Source organism: Colletotrichum graminicola, assembly GCF_000149035.1.
Source record: "Colletotrichum graminicola M1.001 genomic scaffold supercont1.12, whole genome shotgun sequence".
Classification (NCBI taxonomy): Eukaryota; Fungi; Ascomycota; class Sordariomycetes; order Glomerellales; family Glomerellaceae; genus Colletotrichum; species Colletotrichum graminicola.
This window is the reverse complement of record NW_007361016.1, coordinates 711,290-724,931: the sequence shown is the minus strand read 5'-3', so window position 1 is coordinate 724,931 and position 13,642 is coordinate 711,290. Positions and strand designations below refer to the sequence as shown.

The 13,642-nt window shown below is 52.3% G+C and overlaps 4 protein-coding genes across 4 annotated transcripts; 3 read left to right on the top strand and 1 right to left on the bottom strand.

Moving 5' to 3' along the window:
- Nucleotides 1-1,587: 1,587 nt before the first annotated feature.
- GLRG_04003 (oligosaccharyl transferase STT3 subunit) lies at nt 1,588-4,107 on the top strand (the record flags this gene model as incomplete). Its single annotated transcript, XM_008094688.1, has 5 exons — nt 1,588-1,714; nt 1,832-1,855; nt 1,912-2,586; nt 2,639-3,788; nt 3,837-4,107. The coding sequence occupies 5 exons, from the start codon at nt 1,588-1,590 to the stop codon at nt 4,105-4,107; spliced, it is 2,247 nt and encodes a 748-aa protein (XP_008092879.1).
- A 1,227-nt stretch (nt 4,108-5,334) lies between these two features.
- On the top strand, nt 5,335-5,907 carry GLRG_04002 (uncharacterized protein; the record flags this gene model as incomplete). The annotated part of the gene is made up of 1 exon (XM_008094687.1): nt 5,335-5,907. The coding sequence occupies one exon, from the start codon at nt 5,335-5,337 to the stop codon at nt 5,905-5,907; it is 573 nt and encodes a 190-aa protein (XP_008092878.1).
- A 1,293-nt stretch (nt 5,908-7,200) lies between these two features.
- Nucleotides 7,201-7,679, top strand: GLRG_04001 (uncharacterized protein; the record flags this gene model as incomplete). The annotated part of the gene is made up of 3 exons (XM_008094686.1): nt 7,201-7,357; nt 7,408-7,495; nt 7,559-7,679. 3 exons carry the CDS (start codon nt 7,201-7,203, stop codon nt 7,677-7,679), a joined length of 366 nt encoding a protein of 121 aa, XP_008092877.1.
- A 1,482-nt stretch (nt 7,680-9,161) lies between these two features.
- Nucleotides 9,162-13,042, bottom strand: GLRG_04000 (uncharacterized protein; the record flags this gene model as incomplete). The annotated part of the gene is made up of 4 exons (XM_008094685.1): nt 9,162-11,816; nt 11,872-12,171; nt 12,224-12,921; nt 13,012-13,042. 4 exons carry the CDS (start codon nt 13,040-13,042, stop codon nt 9,162-9,164), a joined length of 3,684 nt encoding a protein of 1,227 aa, XP_008092876.1.
- Nucleotides 13,043-13,642: the final 600 nt, after the last annotated feature.

The window sequence follows — 13,642 nt, the reverse complement described above, 5'->3', positions numbered from 1 at the left end:
CTTCCCAATACGCAACAAGAGGGACGTCGCCAGCAACAGCGACTTTGAGACCAACTTCTCTTTCATCTCCTGAGCTACGATATAATTCCTCCTTAAGTAGAACCCTATCCATATAGCTTAACAGCATTGTATTCACCGGGCAGCCAGCTCTCATGCGAGGTGGCAGGGACTTGGTAAACCCTGGCGGTATACGTTCCATCGATGCGGGGGTGCTACCGGGCAGAGGCTCGCATATGTTTAATCTCCGTAGTACTGGCTGAGAAAATGTTTGACTAGAATAAACTCTTAACACTACCAGAGGGTGGAGATGGAGCTCGCTGGTTCTGACAGTTTGTGATCGAACTTTTTCCCCCCCCCCCCCCCCCCCCAGGAAGTAGTTGCAGAGCGCAAGACAGATTTGTCGTCATCGATAGTTGCTGCGTTGAGGCCCATAGAGCTGATACAAGAAATAGTTAACGTCGACCCCATGGACCCCAAGTTCGACCTTGAGGCCTACTTCAACAACCTGGTGAAGCAGAACCCGTAAGATGGATGATCGCTTGGTATGGGGGACGACTTGCACAACGGATAGACAGGGTCAGCATCGGGAATACGCCTGCACAAAGAGACCACGAAGGGTCCTTGCAAGGGACTAATAATCCGGTCTTTCGGCAGCAGTAGGTGCATGGAAGGCGCTACGCCTGATGTCACTGCATAGACATTTCCTTACGTCTGTTTACCGGTGTACATGTGTACAATACGCTCAACTAGATGACAATTCCAAGGGACGAGCCATTGGATGATATTCATCACTTTTCTCTTGTATAGGGGTTGAGTCCTTGGCAATCGCCGGTAGACTGCAAGGAGGCAGAGACAGGTCGGCAAGTGTTCGTTCGCATTGACTTGCAATGCTGAATGGGGCTTCTGTTCGCCTTTCTGCACTGCCAGTCTCATGGTGCTATGATTCTTCATGCTCTTTGCGGCAGCTTCCTGGCAAATAATATAGAAACGCCTCGTCTCGGGAGAACGAACTAATCATTTTATCCCTATCAGCGATACCTATGGACGAACTGAAAATAGCTATCTAAAGCATGGTACGGAGTAGACCTTAGGCAAATCTCATATCAGGAATTGAACGAGAGTTCCCATATGATCCCATGTTCGTTCGATTGTGAGTATGAATGGAGAATATGTCTTGTACTCTACTCCGCGTCATCAGATTGTTCAGTTTGACATCTCAGAGCCCATACCTCGACATCCCAACGCTAGGCCGGCCACCCCGGATTCTATCGACGCGGGTCATCCTTTGTCCGAAGCACGTGATGCAAATACATACATTGTATCCGTACTCCGTACATTTGGGTACTGTGGAAGCCACGACTGGGGCGCTTGTCAGTGGGCCACTGGGCCATTGGACTGCACCAAACTGAATGAGTCGACTCCTTTGGACCGTGCACCTGCCCCCCCTGCCCCACGGATTCAGGTGCATAAGCTCCAAGCTGTCCTTCTCAGATACCGACCCGGTGAGACAGTAGGTTGTCGTCGCTAGCTTCATTTCGCAACCTTCACAATCAAGGCCACTGCCTCTTCACATCAATCGCGGCCAAAATGACGGCCAAACCTCTGGGTCCCCTCTCCGGAGGCAGCAACGAGAATACTAGAACTGTTTTAAGAGTTACCATCTTGTCTCTGATCGCTGCTGCTGCTGTTGCCAGTCGTCTTTTCTCCGTCATTCGTAAGTGCCCCTCGACACTTTGCTCATGGTCGCCTCCCCTCCCTCACCACCACCAATTGACGACCGGGGGCTTCTTTTCTTAACCGTTCTGGATATATGCTAACTTCAATGATTTAGGCTTCGAGAGTATCATTCACGAATGTTCGTTTTCCTTCGCTCGAGGCACCTTCACGCTTCCGGTACTAATTGTGTTCTAGTCGACCCCTGGTTCAACTTCAGAGCTACAAAATATCTTGTCGCCAATGGATTCTACAAGTTTTGGGATTGGTTCGATGATCGCACCTGGCATCCTCTCGGTCGGGTTACTGGAGGAACCCTCTACCCTGGTTTGATGGTAACCAGCGGCGCCATTTACCACGCGCTCCGCGCTCTTACCATCCCCGTTGATATCCGCAACATCTGCGTCCTTCTCGCGCCCGCCTTCTCCGGCTTGACCGCCTACGCCGCTTACCTCCTCACCAATGAGATGACTACCTCGCCTTCGGCCGGCTTGCTTGCAGCTATCTTTATGGGTATTGCGCCTGGTTACATCTCTCGGTCGGTTGCTGGCAGCTATGACAACGAGGCTATCGCCATTTTCCTTCTTGTCTTCACCTTCTTCCTGTGGATCAAGGCACTGAAGCTGGGCTCTATGCTCTGGGGAGCTCTTTGCGCCCTGTTTTACGGCTACATGGTTGCCTCGTGGGGTGGTTACGCTTTCATCACTAACATGCTGCCCTTGCATGCCTTGACCTTGATTCTTATGGGTAGATACAGCGCCCGTCTCTACGTCAGTTACACCACCTGGTACGCTCTTGGGACCTTGGCCAGCATGCAAATCCCGTTTGTTGGCTTCTTGCCCGTCAAGACCAGCGAGCACATGCCTGCCCTGGGTAAGTTAAAGCCCCCACCCATTTAAGTGTCGCCGACTAATCTGAAAAACAGGCGTCTTCGGCTTTCTGCAGCTCGTCGCCTTCATTGACTATGTGAGAGGCGCCATCCCTAGTCGCCAGTTCCAGACCTTCGTCTACACATTCCTGGCTGCGACTTTTGGCATTGCGCTCGCTGGCCTGGTAGCCCTGACCTCTTTTGGTTACATTGCCCCCTGGGGTGGTCGTTTCTATTCTCTCTGGGATACTGGATACGCCAAGATCCATATCCCCATCATCGCTTCCGTTTCCGAGCACCAGCCCACTGCTTGGCCTGCTTTCTTCTTCGACCTCAACATGCTGGTCTGGCTGTTCCCTGCTGGAGTGTACCTTTGCTTCCAGAACCTTAGGGACGAGCATGTCTTCATTGTCGTCTACGCCCTTTTCGGCACATACTTCGCAGGTGTCATGGTGCGCTTGATGCTCACTCTGACCCCCGTCGTGTGCGTTGCGGCGGCCATTGCGGCCTCGCAGATCCTCGACACCTACATGGTTTTCAAGTCACCCAATCCCGAAGACTACAAGCCTGAGGATGCCATTGAGGGAACCCCCAAGAAGGCTGGAAAGGGTGGACTCAAGTCGACCAACAAGCCTGTCGTTGGCATATACACTTTCCTTTCTAAGGCAGTTGTTGTCGGCGGCATGTCTATCTTCTTGCTTCTCTTCGTGCTTCATTGCACCTGGGTCACCTCCAATGCCTACTCTTCCCCCTCCGTCGTCCTTGCGAGCAGATTGCCCGACGGCAGCCAACACATCATCGACGACTATCGTGAGGCCTACCAGTGGCTGCGCCAGAACACGAAGGAAGACGCTAAGATCATGTCTTGGTGGGATTACGGCTACCAGATTGGTGGCATGGCTGACCGCCCGACCCTCGTCGACAACAACACTTGGAATAACACCCACATCGCAACTGTCGGTAAGGCGATGAGCTCCCGCGAAGAGGTCAGCTACCCTATCATGCGCCAGCATGAGGTCGACTACGTCTTGGTGGTGTTTGGTGGCCTGCTGGGCTACTCTGGAGACGACATCAACAAATTCTTATGGATGGTCCGTATCGCTGAGGGCATCTGGCCTGAGGAGGTCCAGGAGCGCAAGTTCTTCACTCCCCGTGGAGAGTACAGGGTTGATGACCAGGCGACCGAGACTATGAAGAACAGCTTGATGTAAGTGACTGAAGAACTCAAGATCAACGGATGCTGACAACTGCGCAGGTACAAGATGTCCTACTACAACTACAACTCGCTCTTCCCCGCTGGTCAGGCCCAGGACCGTGTTCGTGGCGTTCGCCTCCCCGACGTTGGCCCTACCCTCAACACCGTTGAGGAGGCCTTCACCAGTGAGAACTGGATCATCCGTATTTACAAGGTCAAGGACCTTGACAATATTGGCCGTGATCACACGGCCGCTGCTGCCTTCGAAAGAGGCCAGAAGAAGAAGAAGCCAACAAAGAAGCGCGGCCCCAGAGTCCTCAGAGTTGACTAAGTCAATAAATCGTTTGAGCGACTGGGAAACATATCCTCGTGATCGCATCTCATTTCTTTGCATTGGGATAGGGATAGGTGGCTCTAGATTCCACATGTAGACAAAAAAAAAAGAGGCACGCTTCGGCAAATGTACACTATTAAATCATGACATCTTTACTGCACACTGTTGAAGTTCCACCACTATCAATGTGACGAAGCTCATTATCTATCCTGTCTTTATCACATGAGGGAAAGAAGTGTGCACGAAGAGCTTCGGACAATGCCTGGTAGATTACATTCAGGACTCCGATGGTCTCATCTGGCCCTGAAGTTAAGCTATGTCTGCCGGAACACATTGTGGGCCTATGCATAGTGCTAACCAGCTCTTGCAAAGACTATTGAATTGATTCTTGTATAGCTGAAAGCCCGGGTATTCATATATAATCCATCTACAAGTTGCTTTTATATTGTACCGTTGCAACGTCATCTGCCATGGACACAGTGAAGAATGCCTCATGAAGAGGGCTTAGAAAGTAGCAGGAAATAGGAAGCATCAGCATAAGCATATGCATGTCTCCTCTGTACTTCAGGGACCACGTGACTTGTAATGATGCTCTCGCTGTGGTCGAGTTCTGAAGCCGTGGTGCCAGGGAAGGAGCGCCTCTAGCGTTGTTTTCTTGCTCCTGTTTCACCCTTGAGACCTTTTGCTACTTACCAACCCATCCCAAATTTCCGGGACCTCTCACTCTCTTTACAGCTTGCACAACGCTCACTACTTCGGGGCATCGCGGGCTTTCCTGAAGCCACATGAGCTTTGGCAGCATGGCACCGAAGGAAAGAGCTTGGGCATCGAAAGGTGGAGGAATAGAGTCTTGCCAACGTCACTGTAAGAACACCTCCGCCATTGCTCAAAGAATTCAGCCATACTGATAATCATCTAGCAGATGTGCGGAACGACCTTCCCCGCCAGAAACAGCAAGCTGACGATGGGTACGAACGCCAGAGCCGACTAGTCGAAGAGCCTCGCCGCAGACGGATCAAATCTAGTCGTGCTTCCGGTCGTCTGAAGGCTTATTCCCAGGCGGATGTGAAAAAATCGGCTGCTCAACCAGCTGTAACCTATCATCTTTCCCACACTGGCTGCTCGGGCTCAAAAATGAGCGAATCTCATGCCTCTCCGGGCTCTTCGACGACAGATGTCCGAAGTCTTTGTCAACTTAACCCAGAGCCTCAGTCAGTTATTGCAATGGAGGAAGCACCCCAGGCCCATTCTGGGGCTATTCGAAGAGCCTCTGACATGGATACCGGAGTCATCTACTACACTGGAGCCTGTACTGATCGATCACGCCATGTAAAGCAGCAGTCATTCCAGCATATGAGGGGCACCATAGGCGACAAGCAAAATGGTAAAGGTGGAAGCATGGCCACCGATGTATCTGTTCATCTTGATGATAATGCCGACGGCTACTACTGCTGTGGCTGTGGCATCCGTCGATCCGACGAGCACCACCGGGTGCGCAAGTTCAAGTCTGGAGATCCGGCCTGGCGCAACTTTTGTAAGCGATGCCACGCAAAACATCTCGTCAATAGCCGCGGCAAGACTATGAAGACTTACGCCAACTTTTGTTTCGGCTGTGGATTTGCACGGTCTTCTCACTTCAACAAGGAGCATCCCATCAACCAAGATCAGAGGCCCGTCAAGAACTTCTGCGCCTATTGCATGAAACAATTCTCCAGAAAGGCGTTGATTCCAACAGAGACTCTCCTCGGCAGCGTACTTCCTCTCTCTTACCCCAATAGATTCTGGATTCACCTGTGACTGACATGATCTAGTCTTCTGACGAAAGCGAGTCTGAACTTGATCGACCGCAAAGCAACGAAGATGGACATGGCAGGTGGAACATTGGTCAGGGAACTCATTTTTCAGTCTCACACCATCGATCAACAACAGTGCTGAACATCGACGCCGCCAATAACAATGAAAACCCCGGGGATACTTCAACAGAGAATTCTCCATCCGAGTTTGTGATAGAGCGGCTTCGCAAGCGCCGCTCTGGCAGAATAAGCCATGCGACTCCCTCAGAAGAAGACCAATGCAGGACTGAGTGGCCGACAGTCAACAGACATGCAGGCAACGATGAGGCCTCTCCGGCAACATGCATCGAACACAGGACGTCTGCCGTCGACGATGACCTTAAAAAATCGTGCAATCAGAGTCCGAACTGCGACATGACTTCTGGAACTTACAAGCTGTCTCCAGTCAGCTGTCCGCATGCCAAGCGGTTCCCCGATGCACCATCCACGCCCGAAGCGTCTATGGCAGTGAGGGACAGTATTCTCGAAGCCGGATCGTCTTTGGTAAGTTCGGACTCAAAATTTCCTCCCAAGCGAGCGACCTTCAACGAGCGTGTTGAGGTCCGCACGTCTCCGACGTACTGGCAAAGAGAACATTCTGAAGGAGATGGTCCATATGTTCAATTTCGACACGAACATTACCACGAAGAACTCCGAGAAGGACAGAAGGCGGTTCCACTTGAGGACCCCTTAAGAGACCCTGACGGTAAAAGTGCAGGGCAATTTCACTTGCCCCGATACAGTGTCGATGAGGAAAGCTTTAACTCCTGGAGTGCTCCTAGTGCTGGATACGATGCCTTCGCGGCTTCAGGCTTCGGGTACAACTTCTCCTCAAACAGATCAGGCGACAATCAGCCGCATCCAAACACCCTGTATCCTTCACAGGGGTACAGTAGGGTGTGCGACTCTGGTCTTGACGTCGGGCCGTCTGACTTCGATAAGATGCGGCCGAATCTCAGCAACCGACAACATCAGCCGTACAGTGATAACAATTTCCCTTGCAATCAAGGCAAGGAGAACCAGTCCTATCCCACCAACCCGGTTGCTCCCGAGGGATCATATCCTCCTTTCAACTCCTTTGGAGAACACTGTTGCTCTGGTAAAGACTGTCAGTGCAACTGGTCCTCACGACACGACGGCCCATGTGCCAGCCACGTTGATCTGCCTTCTTGTCTCGAAGATCCATATTCCAATTGCGCTTCTAGCTCAGCCCAGAATTGCAAGTACCCTGGTTTCGCCGACAGCTTCTCTAGAGACTATGACACTTATCATGACGCTGGACTCAACGCAACGTTTCCTTCGAAAGATCAAGAAGCCACCCCGGACGATCGAGGCTTTCATCAAGGCAGCCCGGATTCTGACTTTTCCCGTCAGCGTTTCTCCCAGCCCCGCCACTTACATACTTCAGACAGACAGTGGGCTTGCCACGACACAGAGCCTTTCAGCATACACAAGGACTTCTCAGAGTCCCGGCCTCGCTTCCCTCGCAGATTCCCTGGTCGTTCGGCGGATCAAGGACCAGATATTGAGCACAACTTTCCCAACGATATTCCGTACGACGCCGATACTCCATTTGATTTCTCGAGCGCGAGTAGGAGCATTCTTCACGAACCCAGGCTTCCTTCTACTGGATGTGCCATGGAGATTCCGGACGACATGTCCGATAGCAACGTCCACAACCTGCTCATCCCAGGCTACGATGACTACGTTCCCTGGCGGAAGACGGGCTCGACCTGATCCGCAGCAACTCTTCGCAGAGGGCAGCTCTTGCCAGTTTCTACCACATGTCTGAATCCTTCCGCTTGGAAACGAGGGTCGATTTTCTTTGTCACTCGGTAACTCAGCTAAACGATGGCATCACAATGCGACTCTATGGCGAGAACGAATTTTGTCAAGCTATACGACTCTGCCGCAAGCAATTTTGCAGAACTTTGCTATGGATTAATTCGTCTTTTTCTTGTATGACTCCGCTTCTTTTCTTATTTTAACGTCTTGCTGGCTACTTTACCCTTTTCCTTTGATTACACAATATGCTTGTTCGTCACCACACTTTCTATTCTCTTCGCCATTCAACTAGGCCCTGCCTAGCTGGACCCGTTTCCTATTTCGGGGTTTATTATCACCGCCCCTGCGACTTTCTAACGGCCTTTCCGCAATGAACTATGAAGTCACGGCCTTTTTACTTTCACCATCGCCCGCGGAATTTTCTCGTGTCTCCCGCATCGCCCTGGAATGTCATTCCGAGGAGACAGCGGCAGGACCCAGACACTGGGATTCAGAACGGCCATTCCCCCGAAGAGAATTCTCAACTTTAGGGGACGGACGCTCTCTCTATGGGCCGGGATGCATCGGGGTCTTGGGCGATGCCGGGTCTAGGCTTTCATCGAGACCGAGGGATACTAGGTACATACTGCCTTTGGAGGGGCTTTTGGGGAATGGGGAGGATTCTTCTACGGCTGTGGATTCGTTTTCGGCAGGTTCAAACTCTCGGAAACCTACTCGGAGAGTGGCCAACCCTGTCTCATCACATAGTATATTTGGAAGAGAATGATAACCGAACTGTGACCTGTATATCGAAAGTAGCGCGACCCGGAATAAAAATGAGAATGCCACGGTCCATGGTGCCTTTTGTACGATTGGAACTTGAGATGATGATCTATCTGGGCATACTGCCTGTTGTGGCCTGTAAGGCATACTGTCAGGGGGGAGGATCGGCCGCCTCCAAGTTGGAAATCACGAGATGATACCACGTGTGGACAAAGTGGGTTCATCAACCCGTACCCCCAAGGGTGGCTTGATAACAAATGATTTACATGTTGATTCATGAGTCTTGTGGGGGGTTTTTTGGAGTCATCTATTCTACCATGTCCCATAAATAACGGCGCTGTCTTGCACAAAAACCAGATCCATTTGGGGGGAGGGCAAAAGCTGCCCCGCTTGAACATGTGCTTTCTAAAGTCTGCCGAATCCAACGCTATTTTGTTCGCTCCACAGCCCGCGTTCCTCCCTCTAACAACAGAAGCGCCAAACCCGATATATTCTATAAATATCAACTTCCTCATCGTCGTCATGTTAAGGGGGGTTTTCTTTCTTTTTTTTTTTTTTTTTTAAATAGGGGGGCAAGGTCTTGAGGCTCTTTCATCTCGTGTGTGAAGTCCCCTCCCATCACGACGCTCTCCAAGAACTCCCGAGATAAGCGTTGTGGCCAGCCTCTCAGTTCTAAGGGCTACTAGATCGGGCCTCTTGCAAAGGTGAAGGGGCATGTAGACCTGGCGTCTGGCCTCGAAGAACAGTAGTCGCGGACGCGCTTGTCGGTGAGCCCCTTCTAGACACTGTCCTTAGCGCCACGAATCTAAGCGCCTCGAGTCGCTTCTCCTCAAAGACACGGCTGCGTTCGCGCTCCCTCTCGATGTTCTGCTTGCGCTCGAACAACTCCTTGTCGACTTCGCTGTACCTCTGTCTTTGCTCAGCTGCCGTCTTCAGCTTTCTCTCGTACTTGCTGCATATCTCGTCCATCTTGCGTGCCACCGATGAGGATACTAGCTTGGGAGGGGCGTCTGGGCGGCGTTGCTTTGAGGAATCACCGTAAAAGCAGCGGAAAACCACCTTTGTCTGGCTTGTTGTGTCGGCGGCGGTACCCCATACGACAATCTCATCGCCATCGTAGACCTGGACCCAGTTCTTCGATGGGCTAGTGGGGTTCTTGCAGTCGTATGAAAGAAGCTCACAGCCATTGAGCAAGATCCCGTTTGTCGCTTTTGTTGACAGGTAAAAAGCAAATCCCTCGCCGTTGGGGTATTTGTCCCATGGATGCTTAGTAGGGTCCTTGGAAGGGTCGTAACCGTCTTTCCACAGCAACATCTTGAGGGCATATTTGGGTATCTTGACCTCTGTTTTGGGCTCGTATATGACTGTATTGGAAGGTCCTCGGCCCCACGACATCAGTGAAATCGTCACAGGGACGGAAATCCCAGAAACTAATGAATCGGGGGCCGACTCTAGCACAGCAACAGCCCGTTTCGGCCCGTCGTCGGAAACGGGGACGATGATCTGGGGCTGCGTTTCTGGCGGTAACGTGTTGGGAAGCGAATCTTCTTCAGGCTGGGGGGCAGTGGCAGGAATGTCCCATTCCGTGCCCTCCAGGACTTTCCTGTCATCCCGCTTTAGCAGGGCCCGATTTGTCTCCTCGACGGTGGGCTGGCTCTGGGTGTGCATAGCGGGCACGCCGTTGTTTGGTGGGAAGTATTTGAAAGCCATTTCCCACAATGGCGACTTGCCTGGGCCAAACTCCTCTCCCCGGCTTTGTGCAGCTTTCTTGAACATTTCGTACTGCAACTGCGTCATCTCAGGATAACGGAGGTGCCATGTACTCATATCTTTCCCCCAGAAGTGCATCTTGTTGAAAGGTCCATCGATCTGACGTCCGGATTCCAGCCTCTTGATCTGCGGCACAGAGGCAAGCAATCTGTACTCCTCCATTTCCTCTTCTGCAAGGGCATCGAGGTTGCCCTCCGACTTGAGGCGTTTGAAGATGGGCTTCTCTCGCGGTCGCGATTCGTACTCGTCACTGGTGTCAACTGACGACGGTTTCCGTTTGCTAGCATTATAGAACGTCCCATTGACATGGGAAGCAGCCGCGGATTTCATCTGGAGATCGCTGCCAAGATCAGTTGCGCCCAGACTCTGAGAAGCCACGTTCTCGACCAGGCTGCGCAGCTGATCCTCGGACTGGCCTTCGACCGCAGAGATGGAAAGCCGAGCACCCCCGCTGCTTCCTGACTTCTTGCCAATGATCGTCGAGGCATCTTCCGACTCGTAGCTGTCCCGTATTTCAGACCCTAAGCTCTCGTTGCCAAGGACGCCCGAATCGGCCACCGGGAGATTGAGCCGCTCCGCCGCTACTGCGCCCCTACTGCCTATAGCAGATCTGTTGACCTCTCCGAAAAGCCTGGGGCCAGCGCCTTGCCCGGTAGGACCAAATGTCCCATGCTCTTGCTCCGAATCCTCCTCGATAAAGTCCCTCTCGATATCATCCACACTTTCTTCGAAAGGAAGCTCCGTGTCGGCAAGACAACGCGATTGTCCCTCCTCCAGGCTCAGCTGAGATGCGTTGACCTGCAACTCTTCATCTTCGTCGGTGATTTCGTCGAATGACTGGTCACCATTTTGCGAAGGCTTTAGTCTATGGACGCCAAGCCAAGGGTGTTCCTGAAGTTCCCTGACTGTCGCGCGGCATTCTGGGCGTTTCTCCAGCATGTAGCAAAGAAACTCAATGCCCTGCTGCGAGATATCCTGCCGCACCAGCGGAAGTGTGTCAAGGGGTCTTGTCATGATTGTGTGGAGCAACTCTGAATAACTGACACCGTTCTTAACAGGATATGGCGGGTTGCCGGTGAGGGCATAGAAGAGCACGCCACCGAGTGACCAGACATCGACAGCGTGGTCATATCTCTGACCAACCGCTGCCCGCTTCGCTCTATTGCGGGGGTTCCGATGGCCATTGTCGTCGTACTCGGCGTACTCCGAGTAAACTTCCGGCGCGCAGTACAGTAAAGTGCCGCAAAATGTTCGAAGGAACGTTTGCTCGTTGTCAACCATCTTGGAGAGACCAAAGTCTGTCAACTTGACATCGAAGGGGTTGAGTGACGAGATGAGAATATTGTCGGGCTTGACATCCCGATGTGTAATGTTGTTCTCGTGCAGGTGAGCCAAGGCACTCAGCAATTGAGCTGCCATTTGCTTGACTGACACCTCTTGCAAGGGTCCACGACTGCTGATAAGTTTGCCAAGGTCGCCACCGCCGACAAACTCCATGATTATGATGAAGAGTCGATTGTCCCAATCGAAATGCTCAATATACCGGACGATGTTTGGCTTTCTCGGGTCAGCGGTTATAAACTCGGAAAAGGGACCAACTGGCACAGCTTACATGTTGAACCCTCTGCATGATTTTCATCTCATTTTCCACCTTTTGGTCCAAGACGCCGTTCTTGATGAACCGCCTCTTTTCGAGCTCTTTGGCGGCGTATGGGACTCCGTCAAACTTAGACGTGACCTTGTAAACGACCGCAAAGGCCCCCTTGCCAATCTGGCCAACCCGATTGTACTTGCCGGAACCGTCCCAGTCTCTCGGGAATCGATCAACATTATCCTGCGTGGTTCCAGACGGCAACGCTATTCTCCGCGTGGTGGCAGTCGGTGGTCTCCTTGGGGCAGCGAACAAGTCGACCTGATTTAATTAGTTCCTGGCGCTTGACGACGCAAAATGGGGCGCAGCTTACATGGCCACCGGGACCCGGTACCACCGTCTCATTGTGATTCGCACGCAGACCTGCCAGTGTAGCGAAGTAGTGCTGTAGCTTTGTGTTGTACGCCATTTCGTACTCGCCCACCCGTTTCGGTATCCGGACCAGGAATTCCAAGTCATGCTGCTCGTTATGCATCAACACTTTGATCTTGGAGCCGTGGCTAAGAACCCTCTTGGTGCCACACTTTTCATTTGCGTTCTTGGGCTTCGCACGCAGCAGCGTCCCTTCGACAAAGGTTCCGTTGGTTGACTGATCCTCCAGCATGACCACGCCGTACTCATTGACGTAGATGCGAAAGTGGATATTGCTGAGGCGCTTCATGGGGTCGTTGGCGAAACAGATATCGCAGCGTGAAACATTCCTGCCGAACAAGAAGCCATGTAGCGGAGCTTTAGTCTTTGCAGACAGGCGGAGTATGATGGCGTGCTCAATGTTGGGCGGCGTCAGCTGGAACTGGTCGGCTCTGTCCTCCTGTTCGTAGTCCGGCTCCACGGCATCCGCCTCTTCCCTGCCGACGACATGTTGCGAATGTTCGCGGGCTATGCGGTGGACTTCGCGACGGGCGAATTCGGAGTGGGGGTAGAGAAGGCATATGATATCGGAGATGTCCTCGTCAGAGAAGCCAGAGTTTTGCTTGCCTACGCGGCGCGGATCAAGGACATTCTGGGTAGCTGGGCAGCAAAAGGGCCGAGGTCAGTTCTTGGTCTGTTGCGCCGGTACTCGTAGTGCGGCAGAACCGGGGATGTGATGAAGGAGCATACCTTGGGTGGGCTGCGACCCATCGCCCTCCATTGGGGCGGACGAAGGAGCAGAGAAGGTGGTGAAGCTCGTCTAGGCTGCCGTCTTGGGTCGCGGGCCGGTGACAGACGACCGGCGCAGAGGAGGGAAGTCGTTAAGATGAGTGTCCAGGACAGGGAGATTCGCGGCTGGACAAAAGGAGCTGACAATGCATTTATTGAACATAGGCTACTGTAAACGGTGTCGATATCGTCCTCGAGCGAGTCTTGAATGTCATGCAAATCTAGAGCGGGGTTTACTATTTGCTTTTTCTCGTTTGCTTGCTGTGGCAAAGGCTTCAACGGGGGTGACGCTTTTTGGGTTGCTTCGTTTCTCACTCGATATTCGATGTGGGGGGCGTTCACGGTTCGCGGTCGCGCCGTCGTTCGCCAGAAATTCGCGGATTGGGGAGGCCTGGGTTGCATCGGCAAATTGTATGTATTCGTTGTGTTGTGCGGGATGATCACCCCCTGTCACCCAGCAACGTCTATTCTTTATAAATCAAGGATGCGAGGACGTCATGCAGAAAACTGATGCGATTTGACGAGGAGGCGAGTGGATATCTCAATGTGCCGTGCAAAGAGAGGGAACCAAAAGACAAGATAACAAAACTAC